Source organism: Miscanthus floridulus, chromosome 9 (assembly GCF_019320115.1).
Source record: "Miscanthus floridulus cultivar M001 chromosome 9, ASM1932011v1, whole genome shotgun sequence".
Lineage (NCBI taxonomy): Eukaryota > Viridiplantae > Streptophyta > Magnoliopsida > Poales > Poaceae > Miscanthus > Miscanthus floridulus.
In genome coordinates, this window is record NC_089588.1 from 17,807,869 (window position 1) to 17,828,345 (window position 20,477).

Here is a 20,477-nt window from a genome sequence, read left to right on the forward strand (position 1 = left end):
AAAATAGAATCTATATATTTTTTTAAAATATTTTTATGTCTTTTATTTAATTTTCTGTGCAATTAACTATCCTTTTATCATTTGTGTAAAAAAAAATATATTAAAATCCTAATGAATTGGCGGGCAGCGAAACTGCAGTTTGGCTGCCCGCCAAAAACCTTTAGTCCCGGGCGCCACCACCAGCCGGGACTAAAGGTTACCTTTAGTCCCGGGCGCCACCACCAGCCAGGACTAAAGGTGCGACCTTTAGTCCCGGGCGTTAACAGGGCCCGGGACTAAAGGGCCTTTAGTCCCGGCTGGTGGTGGCACCCGGGACTAAAGGTCCTCTCTCTTATATAGCCTCTGCGCCCGCCTCGGCCCCTCTTCTTCCTCCTCCCCACTACCGAGCCAAGCCCTAACAGACCCACCGCCGCTCGTCCGATCCACCGCTGACGCCGCACCTCGCGAGCGCCCGCACACACACCGGCGCCCCACCGCCCCGACGTCGCACGCCCCGACTAAGCGCGCTCGCCGACGCGCCACCCCTCGACCACCCCGGCCCGGCGCCCCAACGCCTCACCGCCCCGACGCTCAGCCCCGATGCCACACTATGGCCCGGCCCGACGCCACGCCGCCCCTGACGCCGCGTCATGCCCTTGACACCGCCCCTGATGCACGCCGCCCCTGACGCCCGATGCCACACCACCCCTGACGCCACGCCGCCCCTGGCGCCCGACGCCATGCCGCCACTGACGCCGCGCGCGTGGCCCTAACGACTCCACCCCGGCCCGGCCGGCCACGACGCTCGCGCCACCACCGACGCCACCCGGCCCAGCCACCGACACCGCCCTCGTCATCACCACCTCCGGACGCCCATCACCGCCGACCCCTACGTACGTCGATTGTCACCGCCGACCCCTACGTACGTCGATATGTGTTTGTATGTGATATATGCAGAGGAACGCCTCGTTGTGTTGTATGCGGAGCAACGCCGCTTCGTTGTGTTGTATGCGGAGCAACGCCGCCTCGTTGTGTTGTATGCGGAGCAACGCCGCCTCGTTGTGTTGTATGCGGAGCAACACCGCCTTGTTGTGTTGTATGCGGAGCAACGTCGCCCCGTTGTTGTATATGCGGAGCAACGCCGCCCCGTTGTTGTATACCCTAGCGAGAACGACGATTCGCCCTAGCGAGAACGACGAATTCGCCCTAGCGAGAACGACGAATTCGCCCTGTTGTTCTCGCTAGAGCGAATTCGTCGTTCTCGCTAGGGCGAATTCGTCGTTCTCGCTAGGGCGAATTCGTCGTTTATATGACTTGTTTACATATATGACTTGTTTATATATATGACTTGTTTATATGACTTGTTTATATATGTGACTTAGATTTATTTTGTTTATGACTTATTGTACATATATGACTTGTTTACATATATGACTTGTTTATATATATGTGACTTAGATAAATTTGTATATGACTTATTGTATATATATGACTTATTTATATATGTGACTTAAATTTTGTTAAATTTGTTAGATATGGCTGCCCCGGGAGACAACATGGAGGAAGAAATGATGAATATTATTGCCAATGCTGGTGAGCAGGATGTTGATGACGGAAGTCAATACCTAGCTCTTGAAAATGAGCAAGAAAATGTTTTGCAAGAAAATACAGGCGAGGTATATATACTAAATATATATTATATGTGAATATTGTATATATTTCTGTGTACAAAAGATATTTATTTATTATTTTTTTATATGTAGCCCTCTGGATCGGCGACCACAACGGCGAAGAGCAAAAATGTTCGAGGACCGAAGAAACCACTGGAGGGCCGGTACATAATATCGGAATTCAACATCGAGACAGGCGAACCACTTGGTCCACATAAAAGGAAATTCATGGAACACTGTGGGTACCTTGTAAGGGACAGAATTCCAATCAGTATCCGTGAATGGAAGAAAAAGATCAATGAGCCTGATGTTAGTTTTGTCTCTGATGTTGACAAGAATTTGCTCTGGAATGATATCCTTGCCCATTTCACGTTGCAAGCGGATGATTATGATGATATCAACGATGATGAATTGAAGGAGCTAGTTCGATCGTGGGCTATGAAAAAGATGGCCACACAATTCCAGACTTGGAAGAAACACCTATACAACACATACATCAAGAAGAGCGAAACACCGAATTTCAATACTGTTACGGGCCCGATCTCGAAACAGAGGCCCTATTGGAATGATTTCGTAGAGTACAAGACATCAGCAGAGGGTGAGGCACGGGTGAGAAGGAAATAAGAGAATGCCCCAAAAAAGGTATACCACCATGACATGGGATCAGGTGGCTACGATACTGCCATTCCGAAGTGGCAAAAATGGAAGCGGACATTATTGCCAAGGGGATCGAACCAGAATCAGCCAAGTGGCCCCCACGCTCGAAGAATTGGTTTATTCGGTCATGGGGGAAGACTCGACCCACAGACCGGTCTGGCAGTGTATGGGCAAAAACCCGAAACAGCAGCACGTCGATTGGTTTTTGCTATAGAAGCTAAAGAGATTGGTGTGTTCAAGCCCAATAGAGAGAAGGATGAGCTGACGTATGCCATCGGGACTGCTGAACACACTGGCCGAACCAGAGGCTTAGGACGCAACACTCCATGGGTTCATGGTTTCCCTAATGACAGGGAAACCTACCGAAGCCGCCAGAGAAGCAAGGAGGAGCAAGCAGCGCGGGTGACAATGTTGGAGGAAATGGTGCTTGAAGCAAAGGAGCGAGAAAAAGCAATGGAAGCAAGAATGCAGGAAGAAATTAGAAAGCAAGTGCAGATAGCAATGAGTGCCTAGAGGCAGGCATCAGAGCCAGGAATGAATGTTAATATTAGCCCCCCTGGTCAGTTGAAAAGCAGCTGCGCTTCCACTGAGCTACCAAAGCAAGAAGACGCAGCGCTGCGCTTCCCCGTGGATGATGTCACTACTCCAATGACATCAATTGAGCTACATGTTCCAAGGGGGAATGACACAATCAAGGTCGCTGTCGGTGTTTTTACTCCTCCAGACCCTACCAAGACACCAAGAATCCATGGGGCACCAATACAACCTGGATATGCTAGGGTCACAGTGGATAAAGTGAGCAAAGGTTATGAGGATCTAGCTCTTGACATTCCTGGAGGTGATGGAGAGAAGACTCTAGGAGAAGCATAGAAGGCATATATACTATGGCGCAAGCGCTACATCATTATCCTTGGGGCGTCTGCTCCACCGCCAGTAGACATTAGGTGCGGACAAAAGTTAACAAAACAAATTTTTGATAATTTTCTATGGGCATGACTAATAATAAGCATTTACTTATATCTCATTATTTTTTATACTCACAAAGTAAGGCCTCCGCTAACCAAAGTCCAGTTGTTGCTTCTCCCGACCATCATAGTGCTCAGGGCAATGATGACTCCTTCGAAGGTACTACTGCATCCCCACCATCTCCAACTCCTCCGCCGCCTCCAAGGAAGTCCACAACTCCTCCGCCGAGGTCTCCAACGCCTCCGCCGCCTCCAAAGTCTGCACTGCCTCCAAGGCGGTCTCCAACGCCTCCCCCGCCTCCAAGGAAGCCAGCCCCTAAGAGGTCCGCCCCGCAAACAAAGCCATTGCCCTGCCCGCCGGCAAAGAAGCAGAAAGCAAATACTCATCCAGTTATTCCCCAAAAACTATCTTATGAGAAAAGTGAACATGAATTAAAGGATGCAGTACAAAAAGAAGTGACATATTTCTTTGAAGGTACAAAACAGGCATGACGAGCGAGGGAGAACCCGGAGCCATCATACTTCTTCCTACCTCCAGATCAGCTAAGAAAGAAGTTGGAACAAAAAAAAACGGGATTCTCTTAAGAGCACCGCGAAACAACCGATATCGGACTATGACTGCTCTCTCACCAAGTCATATGAGGCGGCACAAAAAAAGAAGAGAGTAGGGAAAGGTGTTGCACAACTCGAATAACAATCGCAACAATCAATCCCCCCTTGTCGTTCCTAACGAATATGGTTCAAACTTAAACTTAGTGGAGGAGGTAGGCTGCTATGAGTCGTTTCTTCGATTTTATGAGAACACTGGTTTGAACCTTGCCGAAGTGCTCGCTGAAGGACCATCTGCTCCGGAAGTGGATCCTTACAAGAAATTTGTACCAGGCCAAAGTCTATACAACCCAGATAAATTAGGTGAACTGGGTACACAAATGTACCTGCTAAACGGGTGGTACATGTTGGCGTCTGATGCGGGACAAATCTATCTTTATGTCAGAATTAGAAACCACCATTACTTCCGTGGCAATGACATTATCTATGTCGAGCTTCCAGAATTACACCAACTATGCCACCTGGACTCTCTCGACAAAAGTCTCATTAGCTGCTATTGTCTGTAAGTGTGATTATTTTCTACTATATTCACAATTTCTTTATTATATATTCACAATAAATATATTCACAATTTTCATGTATGCAGATATGAGATGACAGAACTTAGAAAGAGAAAGGATAATGATGTTGGGTTCGTTGATCCGTATGTCGTACACAAACACCCTAACCCCCCGAAGGATTATAAGCCTCAACCTGAGAGAAATCTCATGAATTTCTTAGTGAACCAACGCGACAAGAAGGAGATACTCTTCCCCTACAACTTCAAGTGAGTGTTATTATAAGTAATTAATGTCGATCATATATATGGGACATCAATATTTCCTTACTAGCTAGTTACCTCTCACACACACACACACACATATATATATATGTTTATGCAGCAATCACTGGATATTGATGGTCATCGATATGGCCAATAGTAGATTGAAAATCTTAGACTCAGTTGAGAAAACCGCAAACGGAGTATCAAGATATGATAGATATTATACAAGGGTAATTAATTTAGTTTCTCTATAACAACATATATATATAATGGCGCCGATCTCTCAACAATTATTAAAGGTTAAATTATTTTTTTATTTTATTGGGAGCAGGGTTTGGAAAAAGGTTCATTGAGGAACAAAAAATGAAACATTGCAAAGCGCCACTGGGTGTAATCGCACACAAAGTAAGTACTATAACTACACATTTATATTCAATTAACACCATATGATGATTTCAATTCACCCTAATTGATTTTTTTGTCGTAAAAGTGGGTTCTAAGGCAGAAGCAGGGTAACAACTACTGCGGATACTATGTTTGCGAGTTCATCATGGCGTACTCAAAGAGAACTCCTGAAGAGCAACTCAAAGTACGTATATAAATACTTTTTCCTTTATATTATTTCGATCGTATATTTACAATTTCTTTATTGCTCTCATTTGTATAACTAATTACATGAGCAATACACATACATATATATATATTAATACTTTTTCCTTTAACTTTTATTGAAGACTGAATGGTTGAGGGAAAGAGTCATACGACTTGACCAACTTAAAGCAATTCGAGAGACTATAGCAGGATTTCTAAATGACCAGGTCATCAACCCCAACGACGAGTTCTACAATGACCCGAACGAAACATGGATGCCAAATCTGGAGGAGTGAATTGCTAAGGACATAAACAATTTATATATCAAACATTTGTAATATATATATATATATATGTATGTATGTATGTATGCACATATTATATGTACATAAAATAACATGTGTATATATATGATCATCATATATATATATATGCATGTACGCGTATATTCGTTTGTTATTTATGTACAAAGTTCGAACGAAAACTTACGCGTGCGAAGTACACATATATATTACTATTAGCAGCGTATTCGAAAATGTATTTTAATATCAAAATTAATCATTAAATGAAAAAAGAAACCAAAAATAGAAACCAGAAAAAGGAAAAAAAAAGAGGGATATTTAGTCCCGGTTGATAACACCAACCGGGACTCAATGTCCTGCCCGTGGCGGTCCCTGGCCAGGCCTGGAGGCCCCCTTTACTCCTGATTGGTGTTTCCAACCGGGACTAAAGGTCCCCCTTTAGTCCCGGGCGTCAAGCCGGGACTAAAGGAGGGTACCTTTAGTCCTGGATTGGTGCTCCCGGTTGGGAAACCGGGACTAAAGGGGTTTCCCAACCAGGAGCAAAAAGCCTTGCTACACCATGGTGATAGCTATCACCATCGGTTTTAATGATACCGACAGTGATAGTGGCGTTAGTGGTAGGTCAATCTGTAGTAGTAGTGAATGCTGGTGCGTTCGCTCATGAGCCCAGCGCGCTAGACGCTACTCACTCCCTGAGTTGGGCAGCGTCCGGATCGGACGTGCGGGCGCTAAAAGTCCCAAAGTTCCAACGCTAGCATACAAGTCGTTCATCGTTTCTGAGCTGGTCACACCCTGTTCATGTATCTGTTGCAAGCTGGATTGGCCGCAAGGCTGGTGATCCACACCTGGTCAGCGACCACCGCGTCATCGTTGTCGTTCCGGTGCCACGCCCAAAGCACATGCGTGGCGTTCACCACCTCAAGCCGCCTGTGCCCAAAGCTCGCCTCCCGGAACGCCGAGATCGCCGGTTGCGGGTCAACGTACTTCCTCGCCAGCCCCTCCCGGTTGCCGCCGTCGTCGCCAGTGACGTACCACCGCAATGAAAGTATTAATAAATCTAAAGTAGATCGGCAAGAAAGCACAGTTGGTCAAAGGGGGGTCACCGGATGTTGGCTTCTCCCTGTCCATCCGCGTGGTACTTCGGTGCCGAAGTGTTCGGTGGTGGCGATAGAGATGCTGAGGATAGTAGTTCAGTTCCTTAGCTTAGATTTCTGTTTCCCAAATAAAAAAAAACAGAAATACTCGACCAGCAGAGGAGACCACTCACCAATCTCGGTCTATTTTCTCTTGCCTTTCCTTTACGGGTATGCCTGTTTTAGGGGACCTTATAGTAATAATAGTCTAATAGACCAACTAGAGGAGAGGAATCCTTCATGAATCGCCTTGCCTTGCTTAAAGAGGTTTATGACGCCCGTGGAACTCTTGTTTTGACGAAGCAATGAACATTGTCTTTTTCCATTATTCTCAATAAATGAGGAAGGAGGGGTGAGGTCCTCACTTGCGAGTGAGGCAAGGCTTGGGCCCGCAGGGATCCTCCTTGCCAGCGCGCACGCGTCCGAACTGCTCGTACGCGTGCACGTGCCCCGCGAACACGGCGTCCACGCCGCTCGTGCCGCGCATTAGGAGGAGGGGCTCCAAGGCGTTGCGCATGGCCTCGCCGTCCCCACGGTGCGCGTCGTTGCTGGATGGCAATATTGTTCAGCTAAGTGACAACAATGCTCTACTTACAGGCCTTTTTAAATTACAAGATAGAGAGAGAAATACCATAGCGATGAACATACACAAAGAGGGCATTTATAACGCTCTAGAGTCAAACGGCTCAGATCCATTCTACACGCTGAGTGAACCATACCTATCATCATCTCACTTACTCTTTCGTCCTCGCTTCGTGTAAAATGATTAATCTGGGGATGGTGGGATGAACCCTAGACGCCTTATATGTTGAGAATAAACCACCACAATATCTCCTTAACATGCACATGTGCCGCTACGGGTCAAATTCTAAATTGGGCCGGATGTGATAGCCTTCTGTTTTATCTTCAAAACAAGAGGCATGAGCTGGTCCTTATTACTACTCTAGAAAAGGCTACATCATCAATGAACTGAACTTATGCTGAATATATTGGGATGAAAATCATAGTGCATGTCACTATTGGATTGAGGAGACTGGAAGAGTAGACGTGATAAGGAAACAAACAACACTTCTACTATATGTTGGGACTTTGCGCACCTTGCGTGGCATGTAATTCCAACTCTTACGTATTAATATGTGCTAGCAATGCTCCGGATCTTTAAAAACACACACACACACACACACATCAACAGCCATGTTGTCCTGCAAACGCGAATGGGACGGTAGAGGCAATGGCAGTCAGTAGCTTAGAGGCTCAACACCCATGAGGACGAACCTGGATCTCCTTCAAATCAGGCTTTACTTTCTTGGGGTGACGTTGAAGTTCGCTCTGCAAGTCCTGCTTCACTTTGTCATCATAGGATCCGCTAAGTGAGACTTCCTTGAGATTGTTTAGCCTATTTAGCCCTAATAACTTCAAGGATGACACATGATAGCAGTGGATCTTGAGGATCTCAAGCCTAAGTGCACCATCAGACTCAAACCTAATAGACTGTAACCTGCAGTTGCAAGCAATCTCGAGAATCAGGAGTTGGTGGAAGTATTTATTTCCTCTGAACCGGAGCTCCCCATATTGAAAGTCCTTGGGATAAAGACATAAAGTATGTAGGCTTGATAAATTGCTGAGGAGATCCACCTCACCTTGCGTCATCATGTCCATTTGCAGTTTCAATTTACTAAGATTCAACAACAGCTTGATCCATGCTGGCAACTTGTCAACACATCCATACAGCTTAAGGCTCTGTAGTCTCTGAGAAGGCGTGGAAATGGCATCCAAACAACCAGATTGATCCTTGTCGTCGAGCCACACTGACAAGGATTTCAAATGGGGGTGACGACCTGAAATGGCAAAACAAAACTCCTTACAGTTTTGTCGTTTGACACCAGAGACTCCAAGCTTGCGCAACTGGGGAAGGTTCTTGAGCTCTTCCAGGATTGCCCGCCCGTTTGCAACACTAATGTCAATGACACTGATATTTTGTAAGGCCACCATTTTCCCAATCCCTTGAGGTGCCTCAATGCCTCCATTACTAGAGCCAGCAGAACGAGAAAGCCACTGGCAGCAGCTTGAGCCTGCGCACAACTTTGGCAACTGGAACCGAGAAACCAGATTATTAGCAGCCGGTATTGGTTGGCTTTTGCCGGCGCCATCATCCAATGTCAGTGGTACACTAGTACCAGCACGAATGTGCTGCAACTTGTGTAGCTTAGTGATGCTTACTGGAAGCGTGACTATGAAGGTGTGTCTGATATCCAGAGTCTGGAGCTGCTTCAGGCCGCCACCAAAGGAATCCGGCAGACGAGTGACCTCTTTGCATCCTCTTAGTGAGAGAAACTTGAGGCGAGGCAGCAGCTTGACCATCTGTTCGAGGTCACCATCTGTTACTGATGTTGAGTCCTCTAGGTCTAGCACTCGGAGGATCCTCATCTTGTCAGAGATGAAGAATGACTCCCACTTACCAAACACCGTCAGGGATCTCAGCCGTGACAACTCAATGCTCTGATACACACTAATGTCTCTGTCCCAGGAGCTCTCTATGGTGAGATGTCGTCCTGTTCGCTGTAAGTTCACACTGCAATGGCCCTCCAATGCAAATACCAGGTTCTCTTCCATTGACCGTGACTTGATGTATTCTCGGAAGAAACCGTTGACTTGGCACGAGGCCATCCTTATAAAATAGGACAGATTTGTTGATCCTGGCACCTGGATCATGTTCAGTCCGAGGAGGTCGGCAAAGGACTCCTCCCCATTCTCCTCGGCAGTGCTTTCTTTGGTGTCGGTGGAGTAGCCCTCCGCGATCCACCGCCGCACCAAACGCCTCCGCCGAATCTTATGGTTCACAGGGAAGATTGACATATAGAAGATACATGGCTTGAGCGAATCTGGGCAGGAATGGAAGTACGAATGCACCCAGGAAAATAGACCCCTTAAAGTACCAAATGCTGGGTTGGTCTCCAACAGCTGCATAAAAGAGTAGTCCCAGCAGCCGAATGTCCATCCGGCGGCGATGCGCTCAGCTACAGCAACGATCACTTTGGGTAGGCCACCGCACTTGTGTAGGACACATCTTGCTTGCTCAATGTCTGCAGGGCTTGGGTCAAAGTGTCCCCACACCTGTCGTTAAATGAATTTAATTTAATGATAGGCATTAAACGAAGTACTACTTTCTTATAGCCAGCGACAAAATAACTTATTTTATGGTCATTTCTGGTTACCATAATGACTATACTAATTTACAAAATCACTGTAGCCCCTTCTAAGTGATTTGCTCTAACATCATTAGTTATAGTAGCACATGTATCGTAAATATATATTTGTTTTATTGTAAATTAGTACAAATATTATCATGAATCGAGGTGGTCGTAGAGTAACTTAGCTTATTCAATACATATATACACACATATATATTATACAAGTACTATCTTTTTTCTAGCACGTCTGGTGAGGATCGATTAACGTGTAGCCTCTAGAGGTAGGTATTTTTTTTTGTATAAAACAATAGATCCAATGATCTATTATATATGATGATGATTAGAGTCTACTAAATTATAGGCTATATATTTTGAACTATTGTGAAAATTTATAGGATTTATCTTTTTTCTGAATGTCCGGTGAGGATTAGCATGCATGGAGCCTCTAATTAATAATAGTAAGATTATAGGCCATATGTTTCCAATTATTGTGACATTTTGTAGGACTTATCCTTTTTTTTTGACATGTCTGGTAAGAATTAATGTGTAGTCTCTGTTTGAGCCTCTAATTAGTAATAATAAGATAAAATATGCATATATATATATATATATATATGGCAGTTTATACGGAGTATATGAGCAATTTACCTTTGTTTTGAAGAGTTGAAGCGCGTCATCAATTTCTAGGTCTTCAACGTTCCACCATTCATCTGAACAGTGTGTGGCGACACTTTCTTCATATGTGATGGCAATAATACGGCTTCTATTTTGGTCATGCTCAAAGGCCAAGGCAGCTTTTATCGAGTCCCACTCTTCGGTGGACTGCAGACCGTCAATAACAATGAGACAAGTGTGCTTTTTTAGAAGATCACAGCACTCTTGAATTGGGTCTCTGAATCTCAATATGCTATTATGCTGCAGAGATCCCGAGTGCAAATCCAAGAGTAAGGCCCATGAGAAGTCCCTTATATTGAATGGATGGGATATATCCACCCAGCCGAACTTTTCAAAACCATTCAGTTCATCAATCACTTTGTTGAAGTAGACATGTTTGACAATATATGATTTACCAACACCAGCAACCCCGAACACAGGTTGCACCCCAGGATCGTTGAGGCTAAGATACTCTATATCTGCCCGTCGGCCAACACATGGATTTTCTATTAACCATTCCCTTGCAGCTTTCGTCTTGATGGCCCTCTGCTCGTCCTCATCCTATATATTATGCAAATAGGGAGGGAAAATTGATGAACCTTCAATCATACCATGTATAGTGGACGAATGGTTAAGGAAAGCAAAATATTGGCAAGAAATTTGGTTGACGTTGACTGAGATATAATCAATGGATCTAAATATACTTAATTTTCTATAGATGACATATTTTCTACTATTTGCATTCTAAATTGTAAGTTGTTTTGACTTTTCTAGATTTATAGTTTTTTACTATATAGCTGGACATGGTGTATATATATCTAGGTGCATAGAAAAAGTCAAGTAATGAAAACAACTTAATTGCAATTTACAATGGAAGGAGTAACTACCAATTTAGAAGTCCTATAAGAATCCTCCCATCGAATAACCCCTTTACAAATGATTGGTCAAAAATACATCCGGACTCACTTAATTGAATAGTTGACCAATTTAAATGTTGCAATAGTGATGCAGAGTTGCATATTCATGCAGCTGAATTAGGCCTATCTGCAAACTATTGATCTAACAACTCCCATTTTCCCAAAAATGTAAGAGGTTTTAGTTTTGTCATAAGCCAAATTTCTCTAGCTTGGACCATGTATGGAAAACTATGTTAACATCAACAATAGCATGTAAATTAATAGCACACACACTATCAAGACATATATTTTGTGGTGGAGTTATTGAAATTGATTTGATGTTCCATATGTTGGTGCATATATCTACAAATAGGTCAAGGTTAGAGAAGTTTGACTTAGAACAAAAGCACAAATTTTTTTATATCTTGGAATAGAGGTAGTAGAATTTAACCTACTTATTTAGATAATTGACAAATTTGAAGGCCACAACACACAACAGGGATGCAGACCTTTATTTGGATCAGGCTTTTAAGTAATGGAAAACACCTAAAAAATACACAGTAAAGTTTTTCTTGAATTTTTCATAATATATTTCCACAACTTTTGTTGACAATAGGAGTATGGAAGCACCTAATAGCTTGGGAGTATGGGATACATTCTAGGTATCATCGATACCCTCGATGAAGCGCTAGTTGCATTGATAGCTAGAATGTAAGCACTAATTGATAGCTACAATGTATGCCGTACTGGTCAATACCAAAATGGTGGAATTCTCATAGTGTTTTTAAGTAGTATTAAAATACTATCACTAGTCATAGCACTAGGGAATCCTACTATAAGACATTTAGTAGGGAAAGTTTATACTAAATATTGAATGCTAAAACACTAGGAGAAGTCCACCTCACTAGGAGAATTAGAAATTTCTGGTTGTGGATAGATGGGATGTATCCCGTACTCCCAAGATGATCTCAAGGTTACGGCAATCCTAATTGCCGGTAGTTTCAATGATATGTTGTTGGGTACCAATACTAGGGTACCCGAAGAGGAGGAACTAATGATCATCAGTTTTGATTCGTCTGAAGCAATTAGGCACGCGGCTACGGCTCCAAGTGTCCCCCAGGGGCACGAGCCCCGTCTCGCCCGACCCTTGGGGAGCGGGTCCCGCCTCGCTCGACGGCTGGGGCGCAGTCCCTGCCTTGCCCGATGGCTGGGGTGCGGGTCCCGCCTCATTCGATGGCTAGAGTACGGGCTCGGCCTCACCCGACGGTTGGGGCGCGGGCCCCGACTCGCCCGATGGCTAGGGTACGGGCTCTGCCTCGCCCGACGGCTAAGGCACGGGCCCCGCCTCGCCCGATGGCTAAGGTACGGGCTCTGCCTCACCCGATGACTGGGGCACGGGCTCTGCCTCACCCGACAGCTGGGGTACGGGCTCCGCCTCGCCCGATGGCTAGAGTACGGGCTCCACCTCGCCCGATGGCTGGGGTACGGGCTCCGCCTCGCCCGATAACTAGGGGCGCGGGCTCCGGCTCGCCGGACCCTTAGGGCGAATCGGGCGCCGAACAGGGGCGCACGAGAACCCGAAGGGGCCCGCGTTATCTCCAACTACCACGGACATGGGATGTGGGCCCAGAGCCATGCCTGTGACGCAAGGAAGGAGACGGGCATGTCTCGACGTGACCCGCAGCTACGACAAGCCATGCTCGGGCACGCACGTCCTCAATAGTGCCGGGCGGACCGGCACTGTGCTACCAAATCCCTGTACGGCCCTAGTCAAGGGAAACTGTTGACCATACCGGGCGCAGACGACGGGACTGGAGGCCACGACCAGATGACGACGCCGGCCTGTAGCAAAGACGTGATGAGGAGTCACTACAGGCCTGGTGGGACCTGCCCGCAGAGGGAGGAGAGAGGCGCAGCCCCGGAGTTCTCTTCTTCCTCGTTTTTCTGTTTCTTCTTTTCCCTCTTCTCTTTTTCCTCTGATGTATCCCGGGCCTTTCCCTTAGTCTATAAAAGGGAAGGCTGGGCTCCCCGACAGAGGGATGAAAAACACACAAACATACACACACACACCAGAGACTTGGGATCCACTCCCTACCGCAAACATTCCGTGCTAGTAACATAAGCCACAACGGCGAACTGGAAGTAGGGACGTTCTGCCCGAACCAGTATAGATCTTGTGTCCTCTAAGCACACCATCCGAGCCAGACGCGCAATCTAGAAATTTACTAGTCGGTGACTCGAGACAGCGACACATGTCATGTCATGTCGACACTATTTAATTAAGAAACTATAGATGACAATACATATAATGTCTAATTGTGGCTACAGAATAAACTATATTCCAATCATCTTTGTCCTCTCTCCCATCTTCCTTCCCACCCCTTATTGTGTCTTGGTATCTATGGTGTTCATTCCAATGAATTTCATGTAGTTTTTTAAGCTTTACATTTGTGCAAGACGTAGTTTCTTGTATGAGACCTAATTTCTTGTAGTTCTCTTCGTCTCGCTCTTCTTTAATGCTACTACCACATCAGCAAAATGCCTTACGTGGCGCGATATTAAATAGCATGCAAACTAACCTAGTCATAGCATTGGGAGTGCCCTTAGAAAGCCATGTACAAGGTTCCTTGAATATAATAGGAGCCAAAACATGACTCTGGTCTGCTATATATATACTCCCTCAATCCCCAAAAAACTTGGTGTTGTATGATTTTTAGCACAAATTAGTGCTCACTGAAAATTATTCATGTACTCTTATTTATTGAAGGTGAACTATGCTAATTAAGAAATAAACTCTTATTAAAAGGAACGCATGGAGAGAGAGAGAGAGAGAGGGAAGATCTTCGTCAAGTATATAATAATATATTGATGATTCCGGGCATGGGCATGCATGCATACGTACCTCTTTGAAAAGGACACGAAGAGAATGGTTAGCGGAGAGCAGCTCGAGCTCTCGGTGTGGTTGTCTGACGCACGAGCTTGCAACTTCGGGCTGCTGGGTGTGCACGAAAATGCAGCTACCGTTTGCCTTGTCAGGTAGGTATTCCCTGATGGCGTCCCAGTCATCCTTGCTGGCCATATCTTGTAGGAAGACTAGGTACCTCTGATCGCTCATCACTTGCTTCATGAACTCCTTGATGAACACGTCTTCGGTAACCATCGCCTTCACACCTTTCAATTTCAGGAAATCTTGGGCACTTCCATGCCGTGGACAATAATTTGTGCACAATTGATCCAGCAAGCAGTCGAAGAACTCGAGGGGATTGAAGGGCTCAATAAGCTGGGGATGCATCACCTTCACCCAAGCACGGTACTGGAACTTCTTGCAGATTTCGGGGTTGTTGTTGCAGGTCTTTTTGATGATGGATTCCATTTGCGCCTCAAGATCCCCTATTTCTCCGCACACGGAGATCACTTGAAGTGGAGTATGGTGGGCATCGCCTTTCTCTTTCATGTTGATCAGCTCCATGAGGTCTTTTGGGCTGCTACGTTTCTTCATTCTCAGCATTATATATGAAATATGATTGTCAGTATGCAAGGGTATTATAGATATCACTAGTTTATTAACCCGTGCTCTCGCACGGGCTAGAATTTTAGAAGACATAAATATCAATTATTGTGAACACCACTTATATACCAATAAAAATATTATATTAAATTATATATTTCTCTTTGTTCATTTTCTAACATAATAGGCATAATTTATAGATACTTTGTAGTCTTTATATGATCGAGATAAATTCATGAATTAGTGATCTATATATTTTCATTCACATTCATATTTTTTTTTGCACAACATCGTCTTTGTGTATATTCAATATCCACCTTCCATTATGGTGGCTATTGTGGCAACTCATATATTATGATGTCTTGAATCAAAATTTTGATTTTACAAATTTATCTTACTAATTGCCAATTTGCTACAAATTTTATCCTCAAGTTAAGTTGAAATTCTTGTGGTTATTCTATCCTTGTGTACTTTAAAAAATAAAGATTTTAAATTGTAACCTACACTCTTAAGTACTACGATGGCATATATAGTTATTTAAAACTTGCATCACATTGCACAAGATCAGTGGTGCAGGATGAAGTGAGATCTAGGATGGGTAGTGGTGCTAACCTCAATAGGATATTAATATTTAAGCTCTATAATAATGGTTTACTATAAATGAATCTCAAAGGCTAGGAAAATATATCCACCTTTTGACTTCACTAACCTCCCCTACTTCTCTAAAATATTTGAATTTTTTTGTCAAAAGAAATATGTGCAATAATAGTTATACTATCAATCAATACAAATATGTTGAATATTTTTTAAAATGTGTAAATATATCTAAAGTAACAACTTATATAAACTATATGTCATTGGTATTAGTATAATGTTTAATAATATGTTATTATCATTAGTATATGAGTCATTAAGGAGATATTTTTCATGATTGTTGAAACATAACAGATATATTTATTGCTCATACATGTATGTGACATAACTTGCATGATGGTACAACATGTATGTATATTTTAGTCAACTTTTAATATATTAATATTAGTAGAAGCGGGTAATGTAGAAATATATATGTTTTATGGCTATTTAAATATTTCTTGTAATAGAAGATGTTGATAGCTTAGACATAGATTTAAGGGGATATTTTAGTTTTTTATAATGGCATAACTAGTAATTTAGATACAAATTTAAGGGGTCATGTAGATTATCTATCATAATAGAAAGTGGATCATTAAATGCACATTTTAGAGGTTATGTAGGTTATTATGATAATGTTGGTGGATAATTGGATTATCTATTGTGTTTCTTGATGGCATAGGTGGGTAATTTAAATATAGATCTGTGGGTTATTTTATAGTTTTACACAAACATATAGGTTTGTAATTGTTTGGAAAACATAATAGGGCTAATGGCTATTATTATTATTATCAATGTGAAGTCTATTGAGTTGATGATTAGAAGTTTTTTATTTTTGTGTGAATTTCTAGAATTTATCTTTTTTTATTATAGCTAGTCTTGTGAGGCTTAACATGGAGGCTCTACCAGGACCGTCCGGTTAAAACTTTAAGAATTTATCTTTTTTTTTCTAGCGTGCTATGCATTTAGTTGGATCCTAAACTAACGTGATATAAGCTCTAGTTGCATATCTTTCTGTCACGTCATGAATCAAGCTTTTTGCTTTTTAATATAGTTGTTGTAATTTTTTATCCTTGTGTTAAGTTCAAACACTATTGCTTATGTATCTTTTATTAAAAATTTCTTTTTTATTTTATTAATAAGAAAATATTCTATGTCCAAAGGCTACCATGTCTCTTACAGTGGCTCAAATAGTCGTTTCATCTTGCACCACAACACTTAAGATGTTGAATTTATTATAAAAAATTATTTATATATAGATATATATATTAATAGTGTTGTTTTATAAAACATATAGTGTTTAAATTAAATTTCTAATATTGATATGGCATAATATTTCTTTAATATGTATAGACTTATCTAAGATAACCACTCAGGAAATTTATTACCATGGAGTATTGAAATAACTTTAAAATCTCAATCATTACATGATTTAGGAAAATTTTCCCCGTTTGGTACGATATTGAAATAAATATTTATCTAATGTGTACATATTTACTTGGTCTACATGGTGAAATATAGTATTATGTTTACTTTTAACTTAACCATGTACAAAGTATGTAATTTAAAAATATACATAACATACTTTGTGTATGTTGAATTATTTTTTGTAATAGGTTATATTAGCATTTACATTTAGATTTGAGAGATATTTTTGTTAATTTGTTATATTGGCTAAGGTGGATAATTTTGATACAAACTAAAAGATGTTACTTTCTAATAATGGTATATATTGATAATTTGAATGCACACTTAGGGATTACTTTATATTATCTTTCATAATGTCATATGTGGGTAATTCATAAATAATATGAGGAAGTTATTTTAAATTATCTTTCAACATAGCAGAGTTGGATAATTTAGATACAAGTTTAGAGGGTCACAATAAATAATTTTTTATTAATGGAAGATGCAAGTAATGTATTTGCAAATTTAAGGGGTTATTTTGAAATTTCTTTCATAATGGCATATGTGGGTAATTTTGGTATAAATTTAGGGTGTTATTTTGAAATGTCTTTCATAATGACAAATGTGGGTAATTTACATACAAAATTAGGGATTACTTTATGTATTTATCATACTGGTAGAGGTGGGTAATTTTCTATAAAACATAATAGATCTCATGGCTATTATTAGCACTGATGATCAGAGAATATGAAATTAAATGCTAGATGTTTCTGATTATTGTGATAATTAAATTCTAAGATTTATCTTTTTCTCTAGCACGTCTAGTGTCAGTTAACATGAGTCTTCGCGGAGCATATAATTAGTAATAGTAAGATAAGATAAGATTAAATGTTAATGTTGATAGTGATTGATGATGTTTAGAGCATATATATACCTCATTGAAGAAGACACAAACAGAGTGGTCAGCTGAGAAGTGCTCCAACTCCAATACTCGGTTCGATTCTCCAACGACCAAGCTCGCGACTTCGGGATGCTGGGTGTGCACGACGATGCAGCTACCATTCTTCTTGTCAGGTAGGTATAACCTGACAGCCTCCCAGTCAACTGTGCTGGGTAAATCTTCCAGGAATATTAGGTATCTGTGATGGCTCATCACTTGCTTGGAGAACTCCTCAGCGAGTCGTGTGCCTTCCATAGCCATAATCGCATCCGCCTTTTTCAGTAATAATTCTATGGTGCTGCTGCTTCCTTGCTGCCGGCAACAGTGTGTGTACAACTGAGCCATCAAACTCCTGATGAACTCATGGGGATTGAAGGGTTGCGTCAGCTTCACCCAAGCACGGAAACTGAACTTGCTGCAGATTTCTGGGTCGTCACGTGTCTTCTTGATAATGGACGCCACCCCAAGGTCGCCGGATGCTCCCCACAGTGAGATCACTTGAAGCGGATGGACATTGTCTATCTTGTTGATCAACTGGATGAGGTCTTTTGGGCCGCTTTGCTTCTTCTTGGCTTCCCTCGCCTCGATAAGGATCCCCGCTGCATCGGCATCGGATAACGCCTGCTGGTGCTGCTGCTGATGACTCGTCGTCGTCGCCGCCGCCGCCGTCGTCTTCTCAGTGGGCTTGCAGCATCCAGCGTCGCCGATGTGCCTGTAGCGCTCGTTCCTCTTCCCCACGGCTTCGACCCTGGATTTCAGCAACTCTATAGCAGTGACTGCATCGTCCAGCTGGGGCGCCGCCGCTGCTCGCATGCAGGATGAGAACGAGAGCAAGCGGCGCCACCATTGGCCATGGGACTTGATATCCATGAGCACAACGGACTCAATGCAGTCCTCCACGTCCAAGGCCAGGTTGCGGACCTGCCTCACCAAGGTCTTCACCATCTCGTCGGTGGCTCGCTCCTTGGAGACGACGAGGAAAGAATGCATCATCTCGAACTCGTCCGAGATAAGCATCAGGTCCCGCTGGATATTCTTCTTGAGCTTCTCCTCCTCCTCAATTGCCGACTTGGCAGCGCTCAGCGTCCCCTCCACCGCCGACTTGGCCAACCCAAGCACAAGGTCCGCCATTGCTGCTTCTGCTCCCTCAGTCTCTCCTCCTTGGATTTGTTGTTAGTCGTACGTTGTGAGGTGGAATCAATGGAAGCAGCAGCTTCCAAGCGAATGAAGCTGCTGCTAATTTGATCGAGGACGGGCTTACACGAGGTATGGTGTGCAAATGTGAGAGGCTGGAGGGCTGGAGGCTCTGGTGGAGCATGGCAATTTATGGAAACATCTCGATCGAGCATATATAGAGACCGAAGCGAAGAACATTTTTGCTTTTTCAAGGTGCGCGGGCCAAGTAACCCAATTAGCACTCAAGGTATAGGTACTTGTCCTGGCAATGCACACAAGACAAGCACAGGTTTCAGGGTTCCTCTCTCTTTGCCCTTGTCGCAAGCAAAGCAAGTATGCGAAGCTTGCTGCTAATGCTTGCCAAACTGAAAGGACACACAAATGTCATCTACACGAAATGTCATATACAGGACAGGAGCAGACAGAGAAGAGCTAGGCGCATGTATATGGAGGCTGAATAATGAAGCAAAGAACTTTGCACCTTTCAAGGAGGAGTTTGGTATTTCCTCCGCGCAGTAGACACGTACAGTTTGGCCTATGTATCTTCCCTTCCAACCTAGAAGCTAGCTAGCTTTGTCCAAGATAATCTCAACTTACTTCGTTTATAACTTCTTTAGTAATCTCTCCCTTTCGAAACGATAGGATTGGTGGGGGTAAATAAGGACCGTAAAACACAGATCGGACGGTGTTTTTTTTTTCTAACGCGGCCATGTATGCTGGTTGCCCGCGAACCCCAACTGCCACAACGGGATATGGGAGGTTTGCCGAGTGCTAGGTGCATTCGGCAAAGCCCGAAAAACACTCAGCAACCTCTTTGCCGAGTGTTGCACTCGGCAACCAACACACGGCAAAGATTTATCGGCAAACATTCTTTGCCGAGTGTTTTTGGTCGGGTACTCGGCAAACACTTTGCCGAGTGCAAAAAAAACACTCGGCAAACAATTTTTTTAAGGAAAATAAAAAAAAAAACAAGCACAGGCCGCCACCACCACCGGCCGCTCCAACGCTCGGCAGCCGCACGGGCCACCACCACCTCCTGGTTGGAAGGGCGAGGCGAGGGGGGAGAGCGAGGACGAAGCAATGTAGGGTGCCGCCGCGACGAGCTGGGCACTGAGTTCACCGTCTCAGGCCCAGCCACGGTTGACGGCAACGAGGAGGCCTCCATGGGCACCTCTCGAGTTGCCGATGATGGGGGACGTGGGCTTCCCGCGCTGGATCCGGCCGTCCCCACCGTGGATGGCGCCTGCTGCGCATCTGGCGAGATGCTGGCCATGGCGGCGTCGGCATCCGGCCCCGGCGGAGCAGGGGGGCCATGGATGGCTCGCTCGGTGGAGTCAGCGGCGGGATCCGGTGCTGTTGAGGCAGCCGCCGGCGGTGACCGCGCGGACGGCGGTGGCGGCGAC

At 43.8% G+C, this 20,477-nt stretch overlaps 1 protein-coding gene across 1 annotated transcript; it reads right to left on the reverse strand.

Moving 5' to 3' along the window:
* Nucleotides 1-6,321: 6,321 nt before the first annotated feature.
* On the reverse strand, nt 6,322-19,029 carry LOC136479349 (uncharacterized). Its single transcript, XM_066477243.1, has 7 exons — nt 17,893-19,029; nt 14,313-14,903; nt 10,509-11,075; nt 7,945-9,783; nt 7,852-7,871; nt 7,078-7,217; nt 6,322-6,593 (listed from the first exon to the last, which is right to left on the reverse strand). Exons 1-7 carry the CDS (start codon nt 19,027-19,029, stop codon nt 6,322-6,324), a joined length of 4,566 nt encoding a protein of 1,521 aa, XP_066333340.1.
* Nucleotides 19,030-20,477: the final 1,448 nt, after the last annotated feature.

What these genes read in the sequence shown, in the direction of transcription:
- LOC136479349 (XM_066477243.1), bottom strand. Translation starts at nt 19,029, where the DNA reads ATGGCGGACCTTGTGCTTGGGTTGGCCAAGTCGGCGGTGGAGGGGACG. An exon ending in TTCAACTCTTCAAAACAAAG is followed by an intron (nt 9,784 to 10,508) that starts GTAAATTGCTCA and finishes ATTTAACGACAG; the next exon opens with GTGTGGGGACACTTTGACCC. An exon ending in CTGATTTGAAGGAGATCCAG is followed by an intron (nt 7,872 to 7,944) that starts GTTCGTCCTCAT and finishes TCGCGTTTGCAG; the next exon opens with GACAACATGGCTGTTGATGT.